The 22782-nt window shown below is 48.7% G+C and overlaps 1 protein-coding gene across 1 annotated transcript in view; it reads right to left on the bottom strand.

Annotated features, from left to right (window-relative positions):
• Positions 1-22257, bottom strand: part of LOC141074033 (uncharacterized) — a 33985-nt gene extending 11728 nt beyond the window's left edge. The window contains exons 1-6 of the mRNA XM_073561549.1: positions 22088-22257; positions 13966-14115; positions 13657-13836; positions 13450-13573; positions 13269-13366; positions 12979-13069 (exon numbers count right to left, since the gene is read on the bottom strand). Of these exons, the coding sequence (XP_073417650.1) occupies positions 12979-13069; positions 13269-13366; positions 13450-13573; positions 13657-13836; positions 13966-14115; positions 22088-22192 (748 nt within the window). The 5' untranslated portion in view covers positions 22193-22257. The remainder of the gene's footprint in view (positions 1-12978; positions 13070-13268; positions 13367-13449; positions 13574-13656; positions 13837-13965; positions 14116-22087) is intronic.
• Between the last annotated feature and the right edge of the window lie 525 nt (positions 22258-22782).

Here is a 22782-nt window from a genome sequence, read left to right as displayed (position 1 = left end):
GAAATTCAAAATCTCCCTTATCCTCTAGTCACTTTGGTCACAGCTGTGCCATCGAGCCTGTCACATAGCGCTCAGATATTCATTGGGCCTCACACAATCCAAAAGTGTCCAGTGTCCACAAGTGTGTGCAGAAATTCAAAATCTCCCTTATCCTCTAGTCACTTTGGTCACAGCTGTGCCATCGAGCCTGTCACATAGCGCTCAGATATTCATTGGGTCTCACACAATCCAAAAGTGTCCAGTGTCCACAAGTGTGTGCAGAAATTCAAAATCTCCCTTATCCTCTAGTCACTTTGGTCACAGCTGTGCCATCGAGCCTGTCACATAGCGCTCAGATATTCATTGGGCCTCACACAATCCAAAAGTGTCCAGTGTCCACAAGTGTGTGCAGAAATTCAAAATCTCCCTTATCCTCTAGTCACTTTGGTCACAGCTGTGCCATCGAGCCTGTCACATAGCGCTCAGATATTCATTGGGCCTCACACAATCCAAAAGTGTCCAGTGTCCACAAGTGTGTGCAGAAATTCAAAATCTCCCTTATCCTCTAGTCACTTTGGTCACAGCTGTGCCATCGAGCCTGTCACATAGCGCTCAGATATTCATTGGGCCTCACACAATCCAAAAGTGTCCAGTGTCCACAAGTGTGTGCAGAAATTCAAAATCTCCCTTATCCTCTAGTCACTTTGGTCACAGCTGTGCCATCGAGCCTGTCACATAGCGCTCAGATATTCATTGGGCCTCACGCAATCCAAAAGTGTCCAGTGTCCACAAGTGTGTGCAGAAATTCAAAATCTCCCTTATCCTCTAGTCACTTTGGTCACAGCTGTGCCATCGAGCCTGTCACATAGCGCTCAGATATTCATTGGGTCTCACACAATCCAAAAGTGTCCAGTGTCCACAAGTGTGTGCAGAAATTCAAAATCTCCCTTATCCTCTCGTCACTTTTGTCACAGCTGTGCCATCGAGCCTGTGACATAGCGCTCAGATATCAGTGGGCCTCACACAATCCAAAAGTGTCCAGTGTCCACAAGTGTCTGCAGAAATTCAAAATCTCCCCTGTCCTATAGACACCTTGTACCTTGTTTTACATTACTATATAGTTTGTTGGATTTTGTCTACATTTCTACCAAAAATGAGGAAGGCTGGTGGAAGAGGCCGTGGAATTGGGCGGGGGTTGGCAGCTGGTAATGATGGTGTTGGTGGTGGATCTGATGGTAGTGGCAAGAGCAAAATAGGACCGAATGCAGGAGGTGTTGAGCCTGCGTCATCGTCTGGCTACATAAGGCCTCGAACGCTTAGTTTTCTAGGAGTTGGCAAACCGCTTTTAAAGCCAGAGCATCAGGAAAAAGTTTTGTCTTACATTGCTGACTCAGCCTCCAGCTCTATCGCCTCCTTTTCTTCAGTTGTAAAAAGTAAAAGCACTGAGTCGTCATTGGAGGCTCATGTTCATGAACCACACCTTTCCTTGTGTCCTTCACCCCAACCAAGATTGAAGGATGACGCAGGCCATACTACTGATTACTCCATGGAGCTGTTTTCACATACCATGCCTGGATTATCAAGTCAAATGGTGAATTACCCAGGCCAAGATGAATCTGACATGGAGTGCACTGATGCACAGCCGCTGATGGATGATTCTGCTGGTACATTCACTCAGAGCACTACATTGTCCTCGCAGTGTACAGAGCCAGATTCTGACCCTGATGAGACTCAGGTGCCCCTTCCCGCACACTATACCACCATACACGGTGACACAGAGGAAGGTGCACATGACATAGAAGAGGAGGTGATGGATGACCCAGTTGTTGACCCAGATTGGCATCCATTGGGGGAAGAGGGTGCTGCTTCCAATAGCTCAGATGAGGAGCATCCACAGCAGACATCGACATCGCAACAGCTGTTATCTGGCAGGCCCGGAGCACTCCAAAGACAGGTTCCAAACATCAAAAGAGTTGCTGGACAGCTTGTCCAGAGGGTCAAAAGATCACAGCGTGCTAGGCCGCAAAATGTCTGCCAAAGTAGGAAGAGTGCAGTGTGGCACTTTTTTGACCAAAATCCTCATGATCAGGCCAAGGTTATCTGTAAGAAGTGCGCAAAGACCTTTAGCCGAGGGAAAAATCTGAAAAATTTGAATACCAGTTGCATGCTTAGACATTTAACCAGCATGCACTTGCAAGCGTGGACACAACACCAAACCTCAAGTGCCACATGTGCAACTGATCACAACGAAGGTAGTCAGCAACGCTACATTGTTTCCCCCACTGTAAGCCCACCGGTTAGCACAGCAGCAAATGTTGAGGTGTCGTTGCAAGGCCACAGCAGTCAGGGAATCCCACTGTTATATCAACGAAAGACTGATTCTAGGCCATCAGAAAGAACACCAACTCCATCACCATCATCAACCCTCTCTCAGTCCGCCCTGTCCACCGCTACTTCCACCATATGCAGCTCTCAAGTCCAGCTCACCCTCCCAGACACTATGAGTAGGTCAAGAAAGTACTCAGTCTCTCATCCGCGTACACTGGGTTTGAACGCCCACATTGCCAAACTAATCTCGTTTGAGATGATGCCCTTTCGGTTGGTGGAAAGCACAGCTTTCCGCGAACTCATGGCCTACCCAGTCGCCACTTCTTCTCTCGCAAAGCCATCCCAGCCCTCCACCATCATGTGAAAGACCGCATTGTCCATGCACTCAAGCAGTCAGTGAGCGGAAAGGTGCACCTCACAACTGATGCATGGTCCAGTCGGCATGGCCAGGGCCGTTACGTGTCCATCACTGCGCACTGGGTTAATGTGGTGGATGCAGGGTCCACAGGGGACAGCGGTGGTGGGACAGTGCTGCCTAGCCCACGGTATAGGAAACAGTTGGCTGTAGGCGTTTGACCCTCCTCCTCCTCCTCCTCCTCCAGAAGCGAAAGCTCGTCCACAGAGCGCAGTCGTACGAGCACTCCATCTGCAGCTGCCACTGTTGCACACGATGTGTCCCCCTATCGAGCAGCTAGTGGAAAGCGTCAGCAGGCTGTGTTGCAGATGATGTGTTTGGGCAACAGACACACCGCCGAGGTGCTGGCCGAGTACTTGAAGCGACAAACAGAGTCATGGCTGGGCAGTGTACATCTTGAGGCAGGCAAGGTAGTTAGTGATAACGGCCATAATTTTGTGGCAGCCATAGCCCTTTCAAAACTCAGCCATATACCTTGCTTGGCTCACACCTTGAACCTGGTGGTGCAGTGCTTCCTCAAAAATTATCCGGAGTTAACAGCCCTGCTCCAGAAGGTGCGAAGACTGTGCGCGCACATCCGCCGGTCGCCTGTACACTCCGTTCGTATGCAGAAGCTGCAGCGATTGCTCCACCTTCCCAACCACCGCCTCATTATCGACATTGCAACAAGGTGGAACTCCACCCTGCACATGGTGGAGCGGCTGTGCGAGCAGAGGCAGGCCATAATGCATTTGTGGGAGGATACACGGCCAGGCACTTTGAGAGCAGACATGGAGTTGACAGGTGTGCAGTGGTCGAAGCTGAAAGACCTCTGTAAAGTCCTTCAGTGTTTTGAGGAATGCACACGGCTGGTAAGCGCAGACGACGCCATCCTAAGCATGAGCATCCCACTTATGCGTCTGCTCATGCAAACTTTGACGCACCTTAAGGAGCAGGCGTCTGCAGCCAATGTTGATGAGGAGGAAGAGGAGGAGGGAATCCTTGATGACATTCAGCCATTGTCTGCTCAGGGACCTCTCCTGGACGAGGTGGAGGAAGAAGAGGAGGAGGATGATGGGGATGATTACTTAGGGGAGGAGGATGCATCTCGTGGGGCAAGTGAAAATGTTGGCGTGGCAAGGTCTGGTACAGGGTTTGTGCGTGACTGGAGGGATGTGGATTTTCCAGAAAGTGCTCCTCCACCCAGCACTCGCAGTGCATCATTGACACCGGGAACATTGGCCCACATGTCAGATTATGCCTTGCAGATCCTAAAAAGGGACCCCCGCATTGCCAAAATGATGAACGATGACGACTACTGGTTGGCCAGCATCCTGGATCCACGCTATAAAGGCAAATTACAAAACATCATGCCACAGGAGAACCTTGACCTAATATTGGCTAATAAACAAGCAACTCTGGTAAATCGGTTGCTTGAGGCATTCCCAGCACACAGCAGCGGTGATGGTTCTCACACGAGCCGTACGGGCCGGGGGCAGCTTGGCAGAGGTGTTCGTGGTGCACACAGCAGAAGTGGCGTTGGAGACAGGGGTTTCATGACAATGTTGTGGACTGATTTTTCAAGTACCGCTCACACAACTGGTAATACTGCATCGATGGAAAGTGACAGGAGACAGCAGTTGTCAACTATGGTTACAAACTACTTTTCCTCCCATATCGATGTTCTCCCACACAGGTCATTCCCCTTTGACTATTGGGCCGCTAACTGGACACCTGGCCTGAATTGGCACAATATGCCTTACAGGAGCTCGCTTGCCCAGCTGCAAGTGTGCTATCGGAAAGAGTCTTCAGTGCAGCTGGATCAATCCTGACAGAAAAAAGGACCCGTCTGTCAACCCAAAATGTGGATGATCTAACCTTCATTAAAATGAACCACGCATGGGTTTCCAAGGATTTTGTCCCACCTTCCTCTGATGACACATAGGGTGACAGAAAAATGGCTTGCTTTGGTCCACCTCTTCCTGGGACTTGACCTATTTCACCTTTTGCATCAGCTGAATGTCCAACATCAACATATGCCACTTTCTAAAACTCCCTAACTGTGCTGCCTCCCCCCCCCATGGCCGGGGTCACCACCTAGCGCACGACACCGTGCGAGTGCCGTTGCCCTGGACAGGTGGGTAGGCCGACTCTTGGGCGCGGGCACTGGTACAGGGTCCTTCATAGTGCAATCAAGTGTCTCTGACGGTGGTGGTGCACACCCGCCGTCAGACACACCGCCGTACTATGAGGGGCCCAGTGCCAGTACCGACGCCCACGAGTGGGCCCCCCTTGCTTGGGCAGGGCCCCAGCATTTGCAATCTTTACCTCTCCCTGCTCCTCCGCTGTGTAGTCTGGGCCGTCAAATCCATACTGTGCCTGACACCGTCTGAGCCTGCCTCCTGATGTATAGACATATATTTTGAATGTGTACGCTATCCATACATGTTATCCGGGGAAACGGTACCCTTTCTAACCTTTGTGCAATCACGTGCAATCCATACTGGGCCTAACACCGTCTGAGCCTGCCTCCTGATGTATAGACATATATTTTGAATGTGTACGCTATCCATACATGTTATCTGGGGATACGGTACCCTTTCTAACCTTTGTGCAATCACGTGCAATCCATACTGGGCCTAACACCGTCTGAGCCTGCCTCCTGATGTATAGACATATATTTTGAATGTGTACGCTATCCATACATGTTATCTGGGGATACGGTACCCTTTCTCACCTTTGTGTAATCCATACTGGGCGTGAGAACGGCTGGCGAGCTGTTAAGCAAGCTACAGCACCTGTGGCTTGCACACGTAAGTTTTTCATTTTTTCAGGAATGACGGTTAGGCCTAATTCCGGAACTGCGGTTGACCTGCACTTACTGGGAAATCATTGTTCGCGGGTAATAATTGTAATCAGTGATCCCCATCACTAACGTTGTTCAGCGGGTTATCTGCACCTGTAAGCGACAAACGCTGGCCTTTTCAGTGTAGCGCACATGCAGCCACGGACATGTAAGGGCATGACACACCAGTTATTGGCCAATCTCATGTGCCAGAGCCTCACGTGTCCCTCTAGTAAGCCGGACTCGGACCGCGGGGCATGACGGAGTCTCGTTCGTTAACGGAATTAAGCTTGCAATGTGTGCATCTGTTCTGTAGCTGGCATGGTTGAGGTTTCCCAGGTGGAGTCGAATTTAACCGTAGGCTCCACTCCTGGTGGTGCCCTTCTGGACATTCCTTTAAGGTTCAGCTTTGCAACCATACTGCCCACGTAAAACAAACACTTTGCCTTCATGAACGCTGTTTGGAGGGTCATGACTCGTGGGAATAACGCCGCCCAATCAGTTAACCTGCTAGAGAGATCGTTCGTTGCTCCTAAGCATGACATCACACTCCCTAGGAAGAAGGTAATGCCACTGTGGCGACCGTACTCCTGGGGGCGACACAAGTGCACTGATGCCCAGCCACTGCTCGATGAATCTGCTGGTACATTGACCCAGACCACTACATTCCCCTCGCACGCTACACGACCTGAATCTGACCCTGATGAAACTCAGGTTACCCTTCCCATATACAGTTCCATCTTACACGGTGACAAAGAGGAAGCTGCAGATGAAAGTGCAGGTTCGGCCCACCCGCCATCAGACACACCACCGTACTATCAGGGGCCCTGTGCCATTGCCGTCGCCAACGAGTGGGCCCCCCCTGCTTGCTCAGGATCACAGCACTTGCAAAGTTGAAATACTGTGCAGTGAGATGGAAGATGGGGACGACGAGGAGTCCAGACAAGTACAGGGATTCCCTAGCGAGGAGACTTATTTGATTGTTTTCAATGTTGGGACAGCAATTTTTGGGGAGCACTATACTCTGGAGAATGATAGATGGGGCCCACCATACACTGGAACATTCCAAAGGTGGACATCAGACACTGGAGCAGCATTTACAGGGCCCATTATACACTAGAGCATTAGAAATGGGGCCCATTATGTTTGGAGCATTATTTGGGCCCATAAGACAGTGGATCTTCATCCATGGGGACCAACATATACTGTAGCATTATGTGAAGCTCATCATATACTGTTTCAAACATTATATGGGACCAATGATTCTGTATGGAGAAATAGATGGGCCTCGTCATGAGATGTAAAAAGTGAGGTATTTTTCATTGTACTATACCGCTATTTCTCTGCCTTATCGGAGCATGATGAGTTGTGGTATGTGTTAAAGGGGCGCTCTTTCGCCCAGGGCACATAAAAACCTGCAGCCAGCCCTCCCCCCCCACAACTTTAGCCAAATAACCCCCATTTTTCAGTGCGTAACTTGTATTATGAAGTTAATTAAGGTTGACAAGCTTAAGTAAGAAGAATTGATGCTTTTGGCATTCAAATGGGCACTGTAGGTGTGTTTCCTGTCCTCCTCTCACTGCCGACTTTTATTCCCCATTGACTTACATTGGGTTTCGTGTTTCGGGACGACCCCGACTTTTCCCTATAATCGGACGATCTTGCTCGACCCGACTTTTGGAAAAGTCGGGTTTCACGAAACGAAACGCGACCCTAAAAAACCAAAAGTCGCTCAACTCTACTGAGTGGGCCTCTATGAAGGACATCTGCCACGTTTTGCGTGCCTTCGATGATTCCACGCGGATGGCGAGTGTAGATGATGCACTAGTGAGCATGACTGTCCCCCTTATCTGCCTGCTTCAAAAAACACTGCAAGCACTAAGGGAGGAGGTTTTGGAAGAGGTGGAGGATGAGGAGTCACAAATGCCATCTGCTTCTGGACAGTCTGCGCAACGTGGTTCCTCACAAAGGCCTAGGCAGGGGACACTTTGTGAGGAGGAGGATGAGGAGGAGTCAATGGAGGAGGAAGACATCTCTTCAGAGGAGGGAGGTACACAATGCTCTAGTAGTCAGTATGTAGAGCGAGGGTGGGGTGATGCAGAGCAGGCAGAGATGACACCTCAAGCAGGGGACAGCGCTTCTTGGGCAGTTGGGAGTCTGCAGCACATGGTTGATTTCATGCTGCAGTGCCTGAGAAACGACCGCCGCATGGCCCACATTCTCAACACGGCTGATTATTGGGTGCACACCCTCCTAGATCCTCGCTACCGGGACAACTTACAAAGCCTCATAACACCGTTGAACCGGGAGCGTAAAATGCGGGAGTACCAAGACACACTGGTGCATTCCATCATGTTCTCCATTCCACCCGAGAGCAGTGCTGCTAGTGCTTTACAAAGCAGCTCTGTGCGTCGAGCCAGTGGAGGAAGCTCTGCACAAAGAGGGAGCAATGGCAGTGCCTCAGCACAAGGCAAGACCAGTATGGCCCAAATGTGGCAAAGTTTTGTGTGCCCGCCACAAATGTCTACACCATCACAGACAGCTCCAGTCAGCAGGAGGCAACGTTTCCGTCAGATGGTGACAGACTACATGTCTTGCCCTCTCAGTGTACTCGAAGATAGCTCTTCCCCCTTCAAGTTTTGGGTCTCTAAGCTGGATACAGGGCCAGAGCTTAGCCAGTATGCATTAGAGGTGCTGGCTTGCCCTCCTGCTAGTGTATTATCGGAACGCGTCTTTAGTGCCGCAGGTGGTGTACTAACAGACTGTCACACGCGACTATCCTCCGATAACGTTGACCGGCTTACTTTTCTGAAAATGAACAAGGCCTGGATCTCGCCGGAATTTGCCAGTCCTCTTCCAGAATAAATAATTGGTTGGCAACAGTATCCAGGTCTCCTGTTGTGTTCATGTTTCTACCACCTGAACTGTAATCCCTGGGCTCCAACACCGCCAGTTGTTGCTCAGAATTGCCGTCTACACAGAAGAAAACACTAGCTCCTGTGTTAGTGGGGTTCAGTAACACCAGCTGCTCCCCTGCTGTGTGTCCGGCAAAGTCTCCTGCTGCCTCCACATTCATCCCAACATCAGATATTAAACTTGCTCCAATTCGGCCTTAGCCTACTCCATGAATGACCCTGGGCTCCAACACCGCCAGTTGCTGCTCAGAAGTGCCGTCTGCGCAGAGAAAAACACTAGCTCCTGTGTTAGTGGGGTTCAATAACGCAAACTGCTCCCCTGCTGTGTGTCCAGCAAAGTCTCCTGCTGCCTCCACATTCATCCCAACATCAGATATTAAACTTGCTCCAATTCGGCCTTAGCCTAGTCCATGAATGTCCCTGGGCTCCAACACCGCCAGTTGTTGCTCAGAAGTGCCGTCTGCATAGAGAAAAACACTAGCTCCTGTGTTAGTGGGGTTCAGTAACGCCAGCTGCTCCCCTGCTGTGTGTCCGGCAAAGTCTCCTGCTGCCTCCACATTCATCCCAACATCAGATATTAAACTTGCTCCAATTAGGCCTTAGCCTACTCCATGAATGACCCTGGGCTCCAACACCGCCAGTTGTTGCTCAGAAGTGCCGTCTGCACAGAGAAAAACACATGCTCCAGTGTTAATGGGGTTCAGTAACGCCAGTTGTTCCCCTGCTGTGTGTCCGGCAATGTCTACTGCTGCCTCCACATTCACATTACTACTGATTTCACTGATTTCAAACTTGCTCCAATTAAGCCTCTGGCTCCACTGTCTCTAGTATTTACCCTGGCCTCCAACACCGCCAGTTGCTGCTCAGAAGTGCCGTCTGCACAATCAACATTTGTTCCTGTGTTACTGGGGTTCAGTAACGTCAGCTGTTCCCCTGATGTGTGTCCGGCAATGTCTCCTGCTCTGTCCACATTGGAATGTGGACAGAGCAGGAGACATTGCCGGACACACATCAGGGGAACAGCTGACGTTACTGAACCCCAGTAACACAGGAACAAGTGTTGATTGTGCAGCCGCCACTTCTGAGCAGCAACTGGCGGGGTTGGAGGCCAGGGGAAGTATTAGAGACAGAGTGGAGCCAGAGGTCTAATTGGAGCACGTTTAAAATCAGTAGTAGTCTACAACAGATATTAAACTTGATGAAATTAGGCCTCAGCCTACACCCTGATTGACCCTGGACTCCAACATCGCCAGTTGCTGCTCAGAAGTGCCGTCTGCACAGTCAACATATGCGCCAGTGTTATTGGGGTTCAGAAATGTCATCTGATCCCCAGCTGTGTGTCCGGCAATTTCTCTTGCTCTGTCCACACTCACACAACTACAGATTTTAAACTTGCTCCAATTAGGCCTATGTCTCCACTCTGTTTGTAGTCTTTTCCCTGGGTTCCAGCACCACCAGCTGTTTCCCGGAATTGTCTTTGGCACAGGTACTCCCTCCTGCCCAGCCTGGTTCCAGCACGCCTGCTGTTTCCGGGTAGTGTCAATGTAACTTTGCCACCAATACGTTGTCCTGTCGTGTTGCGGTCGGGTTAGCTGAGTCTGTGGTGCCTGCAGTTTATGGGCTTCCTATGTGGGCTGCGGAATCTGGCAACAAAGGCTGGTTCCATAGTGCCAATAGGACAAGCACCCCCTGTAGGACTGTGAGTTTCGGTAACTGCGGCCGGCTCGCGGCCTTGCAACTTTTTTTTTCATGGGTACCTTCTGCTACCCATCCGGGTTCCAGCACCGCCAGATGGTCCTCGCTAGTTCCATTGGCTCTTGCAGCTTCTGCTACCCATCCGGGTTCCAGCACCATCAGCTGGTTCTCGGCAGTGCCTTTGGCTTAGGTGCCTCCTTCTCGGTATCCAAGTTCCAGCAACGTCTGCTGGTCCTTGGTAGTGCTTTCTAGCACAGGTACCTCCTGCTTAGTAACCAGGTTCCAGCACCGTCAGCTGGTCCTCAGTAGTGCCATTGCCTCTTGTTCCTTCTGCTGCCCCTCCGGGTTCCAGCACCATCAGCTCGTCCTCGCTAGTTCCATTGGCTCTTGCAGCTTCTGCTACCCATCCGGGTTCCAGCACCGTCAGCTGGTTCTCGGCAGTGCCTTTGGCTTAGGTGCCTCCTTCTCGGTATCCAAGTTCCAGCAATGTCTGCTGGTCCTTGGTAGTGCTTTCTGGCACAGGTACCTCCTGCTTAGTAACCAGGTTCCAGCACCGTCAGCTAGTCCTCAGTAGTGTCATTGTCTCTTGTTCCTTCTGCTACCCATCCAGGTTCCAGCACTGTCAGCTGGTCCTCGGTAGTTCCATTGCCTCTTGTTCCTTCTGCTGCCCCTCCGGGTTTCAGCACCATCAACTGGTTCTCGGCAGTGCCTTTGGCTTAGGTGCCTCCATCTCGGTATCCGAGTTCCAGCAACATCTGCTGGTCCTTGGTAGTGCTTTCTAGCACAGGTACCTCCTGCTTAGTAACCAGGTTCCAGCACCGTCAGCTGGTCCTCGGTAGTGCCATTGGCTCTTGTTCCTTCTGCTGCCCCTCCGGGTTCCAGCACCGTCAGCTGGTCCTCGCTAGTTCCATTGGCTCTTGCAGCTTCTGCTACCCATCCGGGTTCCAGCACCGTCAGCTGGTACTCGGCAGTGCCTTTGGCTTAGGTTCCTCCTTCTCGGTATCCAAGTTCCAGCAACGTCTGCTGGTCCTTGGTAGTGCTTTCTAGCACAGGTACCTCCTGCTTAGTAACCAGGTTCCAGCACCGTCAGCTGGTCCTCGGTAGTGCCATTGGCTCTTGTTCCTTCTGCTGCCCCTACGGGTTCCAGCACCGTCAGATGGTCCTCGCTAGTTCCATTGGCTCTTGCAGCTTCTGCTACCCATCCGGGTTCCAGCACCGTCAGCTGGTTCTCGGCAGTGCCTTTGGCTTAGGTGCCTCCTTCTCAGTATCCAAGTTCCAGCAACGTCTGCTGGTCCTTGGTAGTGCTTTCTAGCACAGGTACCTCCTGCTTAGTAACCAGGTTCCTGCACCATCAGCTGGTCCTCAGTAGTGTCATTGTCTCTTGTTCCTTCTGCTGCCCCTCCGGGTTCCAGCACCATCAGCTGGTTCTCGGCAGTGCCTTTGGCTTAGGTGCCTCCATCTCGGTATCCGAGTTCCAGCAACATCTGCTGGTCCTTGGTAGTGCTTTCTAGCACAGGTACCTCCTGCTTAGTAACTGGGTTCCAGTAACGTCAGCTGGTCCTCGGTAGTGCCATTGGCTCTTGTTCCTTCTGCTACCCATCCGGGTTCCAGTACCGTCAGCTGGTTCTCGGCAGTTCCTCAGCCTTCTTGTACCTTCTGCTACATTTCCAAGTTCAAGCCTTTGGCATTGGTTTTTGGTTATCACTCTGGATCTCCCTAACGACGACCCTGAAGACGACGACCCTGAAGACCACCCCGAAGAAGACGACGACCACGAAAACGATGACCCTGAAGACGACGACCCGGAAGACCACCCCGAAGAAGACCAAAAAGATGACCCTGAAGAAGATGACCAAGAGGACAAAGAACATGAAGACAACCACCAAAATACAGAACAACAAGAGACAGAAGACCAGAAGCAGATGACCAAGAAGCAGAAGAACAAAAAGCAGAAGAACAAAAAGCAGAAGAACATTAAGCATAAGACTAAAAATCACAGCAAAAGATATCTAAATTATAAGCAGAAGAAGACTAAGCAGTGTATGGGGGTGAGTCCGTTCCTCCTCGTGGTGCCCCTGGAAAATGCCTGCTGCTGCAGGCCAAACTGAACGCGGACAAATCCTGTTGTAAATCTTTTGTGACAGGCAGAATGGAAGGCCTAATCTTCAAACTTTTATAGATAACAACTACAGGAATGCCTGTCACAAATAAGAATATGTTGAAGAAGAAGAATAGAAAGAAGATGAAGAAGTAGAATATGAAGAAGAATAATATTTGATTAAGAAGAATATGAAGAATGTAAAAAAAAAGAATAATAGGAAGAAGGTAAAGAAGAAGAAGATGAATAAGGTGAAGAAGAAATTGATGAAAAAGATGCTGCTGCTGCTGAGGATCATGAAGGAGAAAGTGTGGGAGAAGTAAAAAAGAAGGTGAAGAGCATGGAAGTAGTGAAACATACATATCTGACAGAATATAAAAAAGGTTAACATAGTCAATATCTTTGTAACTCCGAACGTCTTTAAAAAAAAAAATTATTCCTGCTATTCCATTTGATTGGGCTAAACCTCTATGCCTTTAATGTCTCCTCCACCTTCCCCAATACATTCTATATTATTATTAGTTGTTTTTCTTCATGTAGAATTAACCTACAAGGAAAGAAAGGGTTTATTTTAATTCCGATATTTCTGTCCCATTGACTTGCATTGGTTTCCAGTATCGGAATCGGCGATATCCGATACTTTTTGGGTATCGGTCCGATCCAATCCGATCCGATATTTCATGATATCGGATGGTATCGCTCAACACTAGTGGTTACTACTCACCTGGGCAGTCATATGTGGGAATCTCCTCTTTACACCACTCATCACCCCTCACATATGTCTCTGTAGTATTAATATGGGTCAGATCTTCACCCTGAAAAAACATATTGTGAAAGTCACTGACAGATGGAGAAGTCCCATCTATGATCAGCTCTAATCCTGCCATCTCCACCGTTCTCATTACACAAGTATAAAACATATAATACTGGTGGATAAAACAAGACTGAGCACAAGACCTTCACAGCCGTCTACACATCAAAGGGGAGATCTCCTGACACCTTATCTCCACCTACCTGATGATCCTGAGGAACATTGGAATCTTCTTGGTTACAGTCCTGTGGAAGAAGAGGATGGGGACATCTCTCTGGTGTTGTCCTCTTACTGGATATATCTGGAGGAAACACATACAGGGACTGAATTCATTCTCTACATACAGATAATTATAGGCCATGTGTATTTAGTCCTGTCTATTACCTAGTGATGTGAGGGGCTGGGGAACCTCCATTATGACATCCTTGTACAGATCTCTGTGTCCTTCTAAATACTCCCACTCCTCCATGGAGAAATAGACAGCGACATCCTGACACCTCATAGGAACCTGACACATACAATGATACCGTCATCCCCCCGATCCCTTCATAGTGTTACTGTATAATGTCCCAGCATTCCCAGCAGTGTCACCTCTCCAGTCAGCAGCTCAATCATCTTGTAGATGAGTTCTAGGATCTTCTGGTCATTGACGTCCTCATGGATCAGTGGGTGAGGTGGAGGCCCTGTGATTGGGCTCAGGGGTCTTCCCCATCCCTCAGACACAGGGTCCTGACAGCGATCACTAGAGGTCTTGTTCACCACTGTGTAATCCTGGTTATGGAGAGACACATTAATAAATCTCACTACAGACATTTCCAGAGTCCTCACCTCTCCAGTTCTGTCCATCTGTTATTCCCATAGATAAGAATGATGTAATGTGACGTCATCAGAATCTCTCACCTCTCCAGTGAGCCGGAAGAGGATCTCTAGGGTGAGGTGTAACATCCTCTCCGCCATCTTGTCTTTGTCCATATCAATCTTTGATGGGTAAATCAGGAAAATTCTCTTTTGTAGAAGATCTTCACTGAGAGGATCCGATATTGTAGAGACCTGAATGAGAAGAAGATGATCCGATGTAACATCATAAGAATCCTGTGTAATAATACAATTACTGGAGATAATAAGGGAAACATATGAGGAGATTTATTATTTTACAGGGTTGTTTTCTTCCCTGACATCTACTAATAAAACCTATATATTTAGGCCACAGACAACAAGCAGTTTCCTCCTCGGAGTCGGCAGCTGAACACGTTCCTCATAGACTCATCTTCCATAACGCTAATTCTCGTCTCATTACCGGCACTGGAATCGGCATTAGCAATACTGCAGGAGATATTCATTACACGCGACATGAGAAATAACTCCTTCATGATGAGGACGACATCTTCATCTTCTACTGCGGCTCTAGAGACAGATTTGGCCAGAGTCGGTCACTGCCTCCATCCCCACCGGCCGTCTATATGAAGGTTTCCCGTCTTCCCCGCACTGGAATCTTCTCTCACGTTAGATCTCAGCTCTGAGTCACACACAGAAGTTTGAGGCTTTTAGAAAAGATTTTTTGTTTCGACAATCACAACGGACAGAAATGATCTGACCCCAAAGTCTCCATGTACAGTGATTTATGGGGTTTATTTCTGGCCTTAGACTTTCCTATATTACAAGAAAAACTCCAGAAAAAGCCGATATTAAAATGTTTCTAAAGAAAAATTGGCTCCAACAATTCTTGTAAGAAGAAAAAAATATGCAAAAAGCAGAAGACACATTTTATAATTTTTAACATGTTGAACATTTATTAAAAAGAAATGAATCTTTTTGTGCCCCAGAACATAGATGTACACCGCAGGGACGGCACAGAGGAGGTTTCAACAAAACCACTTGCTGCTGTGAAAAGCAAACATGACATCTAAGAAGGTGTGACAGAGTTCGGCTGAATGCCCCCCGCCTCCAAGTACTCGATAGTATGGGGCGGCCTAGTTACTCCGATACTTACATGCCTAATAATGGGGTCTGGGCTGCAATGTATGAAGGTCTATTAGGCCGGGCCAGAGGCAGCGTCCAATAAGTTACCTTATAACGCCCCCATACACATTAGACTAAAGCTCCATGAAAGCACTGATTCCGGGGGGTTTGGCCGACCATATAATGTATTTGGGGGCCTCCCGACAGATGATGTCAGGGTAGAGAAGGATCTGACATCCTGAATTTCAGAGGATAATCCGTCTGTTCTTCCTGTAGATAATCCTCCTCTAGAGGAGTCTGGAGGCGACTCTCTCATACAGACCACAGGAAAGCTGGAATATTTGTGTGTATGGGGGAGTCGGGAGAGATCGCCGTCTGCCAAATGACCGTTCAGCCAACTCTGATCTCATGTGTATGGGGCCGTTACACTGACAGGCAGTGATGATACACGGCACTACAGTAGTACAGGGCATCACCGGAGCCATCAGAGGCTTGTATGTTGTATGATCGCACTGATCAGAGGGGTTTAAAAAAGGTTTAAAGGGGAAAAATATCACAGCTTCAGCAACAAGAAATATCCATCACTATATGGAAAGCAGAGTCACTGCACAATGTTAGTTACGTCACGTCCATAACTACTTTATTATACTCTATTATCCTGTACACAGTGGAGTAGATAGAAATCACAGATCACACAGCAATAGCTGGAATTGGACCCTCCAACGTAAAGAAAAAAAAATCTCTCTATCTTTATTGTGACGGCCGTCTGCGAATCTGGGCTGCAGTAGGAACAGCACCCCGAGTAACCCCAAGACCCTTAACCCCTATACAGGGATCTGGAATTGTAGCAGGGCCCAGGGGTTAGCTGTTTGGTGGAACAATGGACCAGAGCAGGACAGCCGCCAAGGGGTTAAAACTAAAACCCGTAATCGTGATCAGGAGGCAGGAGTCTGAGGTCGGAGGGCAGCAAAGGTACAGAATCAACAAGCAGCAGAAGGGTCAGAAATCCAAGCGAAGGTCAGCGTCAAAAAATCGGAAGAGAGGCAGAGGTACAAAAACGGCAGGCAAAAGAATGGTCAGAAATCCAGGCTGATGTCAGAGTTAACTATAGCAATTCACACAGTAACACGCAGGGGAACCAAGAATATATCTTGTGGCTTGCAAGACCAGTCCAAGGTATTTGAGGAATCAGGTCATCCCTCACAGGTTCCCGGACTGATGATGTAATTAGGACCGCCCCCAGGACCAGGCCAGATGGTGATGCAGTAAGCCGTACATGACTGACAGAGGGCCGGAGCCTGCGCCCACCAGATGCCTGCGCAGGAGCCTCTTCTCTGTCACCACCCTCACCCAGGGACGAACCACAGTGCCTCCCAGTGGCCGAGGCAGGAACAGCCGTCCCCGAGTCCGACGGCGATGCAATGGTCCGGCGCCTCCTAGAGGCCGAGACCGGAACAGCAGGCCCCGAGTCTGGCGGCGACGTGTCAGTCCAGCTCCTCCTAGTGGCCGAAGCCAGAACAGCAGGCCCCGAGTCTGACAGCGACGTGACAGTACCCCCCTTCTAAGAGGGGCCTCCGGACCCTCAAAACCCGGTTTGTCAGGGTGAAGGAGGTGAAACCTTCTAATTAACCCCTTGGCATGGATGTCACTAGCGGGGACCCAGGACGTCTCCTCTGGGCCATAGCCCTTCCAGTGCACCAAATATTGCATGGACCCTCTCACCAAACGGGAATCAAGGATACCCTTGACTTCGTACTCCAATGCACCCTTGACCAAAACTGGAGGAGGAGGGGACTGGACAGGATGAATTGGGGAGCGGTACATCTTGAGGAGGGTTTTGTGGAAAACATTGGGTATTTTAAAAGCCTGAGGGAGCTTTAAACGAAAGGCTACCGGATTATTTACCTCTAATATCTCATAGGGACCAATAAATCTGGGACCCAGTTTGGCAGATGGTACCTTAAGCTTAATGTTCTTGGTAGACAGCCAAACTTTTTCCCCAACTCCCAGGTGCGGCCCCCTTGGACCGCCGTCTATTTGAGGCCAAAGCCTGTTTGACCTGGGAGCCTTTTAAGTTTGTGTTCACCTCCGACCAGATGGTCCTTAAGTGATGTATGGATTTCTCTACCTCCGGGAGCTCCGACATCTTAGCCGAAAATGAACCAACACGTGGGTGCAAACCATGATTGCAGAAGAACGGGGTGGTTTTGATGGATTCTTGGTATTGATTATTTAGGGCAAATTCCGCTAACGGAAGATGTTCCACCCAATCGGACTGATGTTCCAAGACATAGCAGCGGAGATACTGCTCTAGGGCCTGGTTGGTACGCTCAGTTTGACCATTGGTCTCAGGGTGGTAAGCGGAGGAGAAGGATAATTCAACGCCAATGCATTTGCAGAATGCCTTCCAGAATTTAGAAACGAACTGGGTACCTCGGTCGGACATGATATTCACCGGAGTGCCATGCAGTCGTATTACATGAATGATAAACAACTTACTCAAAGTTTCTGAATTAGGTAGTCCAGACAGGGGAACGAAATGGCACTGCTTACAGAACCTGTCCACCACCACCCAGATACATCTCTTCCCTTCTGAGGGCGGCAGGTCAGTAATGAAGTCCATGGAGATGTGGGTCCATGGACTCTCTGGGGCGGGCAAGGACTGGAGCCAGTCGGCAGGCCGATTATGGGGGGACTTGGCACGAGCACAGGTTTTGCAAGCTAGTAATAATAATAATATAATAATAAATTTTATTTTTATAGCGCCGACATATTCCGCAGCACTTTACATTTCAGAGGGGATTTGTACAGACAATAGACATTACAGCATAACAATAATCACATACAGTAGATGATAACAAATAACAAGAGGAGTGAGGGCCCTGCTCGCAAGCTTACAGTCTATGAGGAAAGAGGGAGACACGAAAGGTGGGTGGTAACAGTTGCTCTGATTGTATGGACCAGCCATAATGTTAAGTGTGTAACAGTACAGACACAGAGGGCTAATGGATGCATAAAGCATGTGGGAACATGATGCTGGGAACCTGGTTATGGTAAAACTTTTGGCTCTGCCACACAGGGATAGGTTAGGTTAATGTGTTGAGGCGATAGGCCAGTCTGAATAAATGCATTTTCAGGACACGCTTAAAATTGTGGGGATTGGGGACTAATCGTATTGACCTGGGAAGTGCATTCCAAAGAATTGGCGCCGCACGTGTAAAGTCTTGGAGACGGGAGTGGGAGGTTCTGACTATTGAGGATACTAACCTCAGGTCATCAGCAGAACGGAGGGCGCGGGTAGGGTGGTATACTGAAACAAGGGAGGAGATGTAGGGTGGTGCTGAGCCATGGAGGGCTTTGTGGGTGAGGGTAATAAGTTTATACTGAATTCTGGAGTGGATGGGTAGCCAGTGTAATGACTGGCACAAGGTAGAGGCATCGGTGTAACGATTGGCGAGGAATATGATCCTGGCTGCAGCATTCAAGACAGATTGGAGAGGGGAGAGTTTGGTAAGAGGGAGACCGATTAGAAGAGAGTTACAATAGTCGAGACGAGAATGAATAAGAGAAACAGTAAGAGTTTTTGCAGAGTCAAAAGTAAGAAAAGGTCGAATTCTAGAAATGTTTTTGAGGTGCAGATGACAAGAGCGAGCCAGTGATCGAATGTGGGGGGCAAAGGAAAGCTCGGAATCAAGTATGACCCCAAGACAGCGGGCATGTTGCTGGGGAGTAATAGTGGAACCACACACAGAAATAGCAATGTCGGGTATAGGTACATTAGTAGAGGGAGGAAACACCAGGAGTTCAGTCTTTGACAGGTTCAGTTTCAGATATAGTGAGGACATGATATTAGACACAGCGTTTAGACAATCGCCAGTGTTTTCTAGAAAGGCTGGCGTGATGTCAGGAGAAGAAGCGTATAATTGGGTGTCATCAGCATAGAGATGGTACTGGAAACCAAATCTACTGATTGTTTGACCAATAGGGGCAGTGTACAAGGAGAAGAGGAGGGGGCCTAGAACCGATCCTTGAGGAACCCCAACAGTAAGGGGAAGGTGAGAGGAGGAGGAACCGGCAAAAGAAACAGTAAAGGAGCGGTCGGAGAGATAGGAGGAGAACCAGGAGAGAACGGTGTCCTTGAGGCCAATGGAGCGGAGCATAGTGAGGAGGAGCTGATGATCCACAGTGTCGAATGCTGCAGAGAGATCCAAGAGAATTAGCATGGAGTAATGACCATTTGATTTAGCTGTTAGCAGATCATTAGAGACTTTAGTGAGGGCAGTTTCAGTGGAGTGTAAAGAGCGGAAACCGGATTGGAGAGGGTCGAGAACAGAGTTTTCTGAGAGATAGCGGATAAGACGGGAGTGGACCAGGCGTTCCAGGAGTTTAGAGATGAAGGGAAGATTAGAGACAGGTCTATAATTAGCGGCACAGTTTTGGTCGAGGGATGGTTTTTTAAGTAGTGGATGTATGATGGCATGCTTAAATGAGGAGGGAAAAATACCAGAAGAGAGAGAGAGGTTAAATATTTTAGTTAGGTGAGGGGTGACAGCAGGGGAAAGGGACTGGAGGAGATGTGACGGAAATGGGTCACTGGTGCAAGTAGTTGGGCGAGAAGATGCAAGGAGCCTGCTTACTTCTTCTTCTGTGACTGGTTCAAAATCAGAGAGTGAGTTAGATGCAGTGGGGGAGGGAGGACAGTGCATGGTATGAGGGGATTTGGAGATAATTTCCTGTCGGATCTGGTCAATTTTTTCTTTGAAGTAATTGGCCAGATCGTCAGCTCGGAGCTCCGTGGTTGGGGCCTGTACTCTTGGATTGAGTAGAGAATGAAAAGTGTCAAAGAGACGTTTCGGGTTATTGGACAGTGAGGTGATGAGGGTGTTGAAATAGGTTTGTTTGGAGAGGTGAAGGGCAGTGTTGTATGTTCTAAGCATAAACTTAAAATGGATGACGTAATCTTTACAGTCCTTAACCAACATCAGCCACCAAAAATTACTAGTCACTAGTCTGGCAGTATTATTGACACCAGGATGGCCTGCCAGGACAGAGTCATGCGATTCCTTCAGAACTTGTAGGCGAAACGGGTCTGGAACGAACAATTTCTGGGGGGGGTGTCGCGTCCGGGGCTGGCTCTGAGGACCTACGGATCTCCTCCAGAAGGTCCAGAGACACTGCCGAGACAACGATCCCATTGGCCAGTATTGTAACTGGTTCAGAATCCTCAGCCTGTGAGGGGCACAAACTTCGAGAGAGGGCATCAGCCCTTACATTTTTAGTCCCTGGACGAAACGTGATCACAAAGTTAAACCTTGAGAAGAACAAAGCCCACCTTACCTGCCTAGGATTCAGTCTTTTAGCTTGACTCCAAGTAAGTCAGGTTCTTGTGATCTGTGATCACTGTAACCTTGTGTTTAGCACCTTTGAGGAAGTGGCGCCATTCCTCGAAGGCCCACTTTATGGCCAACAATTCCCGATTCCCTATATCATAATTTTTCTCAGTAGGAGAAAATTTTCGGGAAAAGAAGGCACATGGACGGAGTTGAGTGAGGGAGGCAGTGCCTTAGGAAAGCACTGCCCCTACTCCAACCTCAGAGGCATCAACCTCTACCACAAAGGGGCGGTCTAGATCAGGCTGGATTAATATTGGGTTGGCAGAAAAACAAGCCTTTAAAACAGAGAATGCCTGAAGTGCCTCAGACTTCCAATTAACCACGTCTGCCCCCTTCCGGGTCAGATCCGTGAGCGGTTTGGCGATCTCAGAGAAGCCTTTGATAAATTTACAGTAGTAATTTGTAAACCCCAAGAATCGCTGCAGCGCTTTTAGAGTTTTGGGTTGCACCCATTCGCTAATGCGTCGGATCTTGGCAGGATCCATGCAGAACCCCTTAGCAGAAATCATGTACCTCAAAAATTGTACCTTGTCAGCCATAAAAACACACTTCTCCAGCTTGGCAAATAGAAAATGTTCTCTAAGTCTCTGGAGCACAGAACGGACATGATGCGTGTGTGTAAGAACATCAGCAGAGTAGATCAGGATGTCATCTAAATAAACCACTACATATACCCCACAGATATCCCTGAAGATATCATTCACAAAGTTTTGGAACACGGCAGGTGCGTTACTTAACCCAAACGGCATAACAAGGTACTCAAAATGACCAAGGGGCGTGTTAAACGCGGTTTTCCACTCATCTCCATCTCTGATGCAGACAAGATTGTAAGCTCCCCAGAGATCAAGCTTAGAGAACCAACGGGCTCCAAGTAGCTGATTAAACAGATCAGGGATGAGTGGAAGCGGATACTGTTTTTTTACAATAATAGCGTTCAGCTCACGATAATCAATACAAGGTCTGAGTCCACCATCTTTTTTTTCCACAAAGAAAAACCCAGCCCCTACAGGTGAAGTGGAGGGTCTAATAAAACCTTTTTGCAAGCTGTCTGCTATGTAGTCATTCATGGCTTCACGCTCTGGACCAGAGAGGTTAAATATTCTCCCCTTAGTGAGACGAGCACCTGGGACCAAGTCTATAGGACAGTCATACTCTCTATGAGGAGGTAATGTCTCAGACTCCACTATGGAAAAAACATCCTCATAGTCCCTGAATGCATATGGTATAAAGGGGGTTTTAATTTTAATTTGGTTCACTGACAGCGACATACAGTGATTCTGACATTGTGGACTCCAGCGCACGATATCACCTAAGTGACAGTCAGTAACAGGATTATGCTAGCACAACCATGGCATACCTAAAACAACCGCATGTGATAAATTGTGAATAACAAAAAATGACATATTTTCTATGTGTAATGCCCCCACTGACATAGCAATTTCTGTAGTAACAAATTCCACTCCACCCTGAACAATAGATGGACCATTAATTGCAGTGGTGTGAATAGTGGAATTAAGTCTTAGCAAAGGTACACCAAGATTCCTTGCAAGCAAAAAATCCATGAAGTTGCCTGCGGAACCACAATCCACAGAAGCCTTCACACACAGAGATTTCTGAGAAAACGAGAGAAAGACGGGTAACAAAAGATTAGCCACATTTGTGGGCAATACCTGAGCCTCTGGGCCAGCACGACCAGAGCTGCCCAGAGGCCGACATCCCAGGAATGTGGATTTCTGATGCTCAGCATTTCCCTTGAAGTCTCCAGGCTGCAGCATTCTGGTATAGGAAGATGGGAGTGTTCCTTCAGGCTGTGCACTGAAGCAGGTGTTAGGCCAAGAAATCAGCTAAGCAGGAGAAGAAGGGAAAAAAAAAGTTCAGGAGACTGCTTTTATATATGATGGACATATATACAAAAAGCAGTTTTTTGGGCCGGATATAATGTGACGGTCGTCTGTGAATCTGGGCTGCAGTAGGAACAGGACCCCGAGTAACCCCAAGACCCTTAACCCCTATACAGGGATCTGGAATTGTAGCAAGGCCCAGTGGGTAGCTGTTTGGTGGAGCAGTGGACCAGAGCAGGACGGCCGCCAAGGGGTTAAAACTAAAACCCATAATTGTGGTCAGGAGGCAGGAGTCAGAGGCCGGAGGGCAGCAGAGGTGCAAAATCAGCAGGCAGAGGAAGAGTCAAAAGTCTGGGCCAAGGTCAGTAAAACCAGAAGGGCAGCAAAGGTACAGAATCAGCAGGCAGCAGAAGGGTCAGAAATCCAAGCGAAGGTCAGCATCAAAAAATCGGAAGAGAGGCAGAGGTACAAAAACGGCAGGCAATAGAATGGTCAGAAATCCAGGCTGAGGTCAGAGTTAACTA

The sequence above is a fragment of the Dendrobates tinctorius genome, unplaced genomic scaffold (genome assembly GCF_039654945.1).
Source record: "Dendrobates tinctorius isolate UK_male_01 unplaced genomic scaffold, ASM3965494v1 ptg000322l, whole genome shotgun sequence".
In the NCBI taxonomy this organism is placed as follows: domain Eukaryota; kingdom Metazoa; phylum Chordata; class Amphibia; order Anura; family Dendrobatidae; genus Dendrobates; species Dendrobates tinctorius.
Note: the sequence above shows the minus strand (reverse complement) of the source record. Positions and strands in the feature narration are given on the sequence as shown.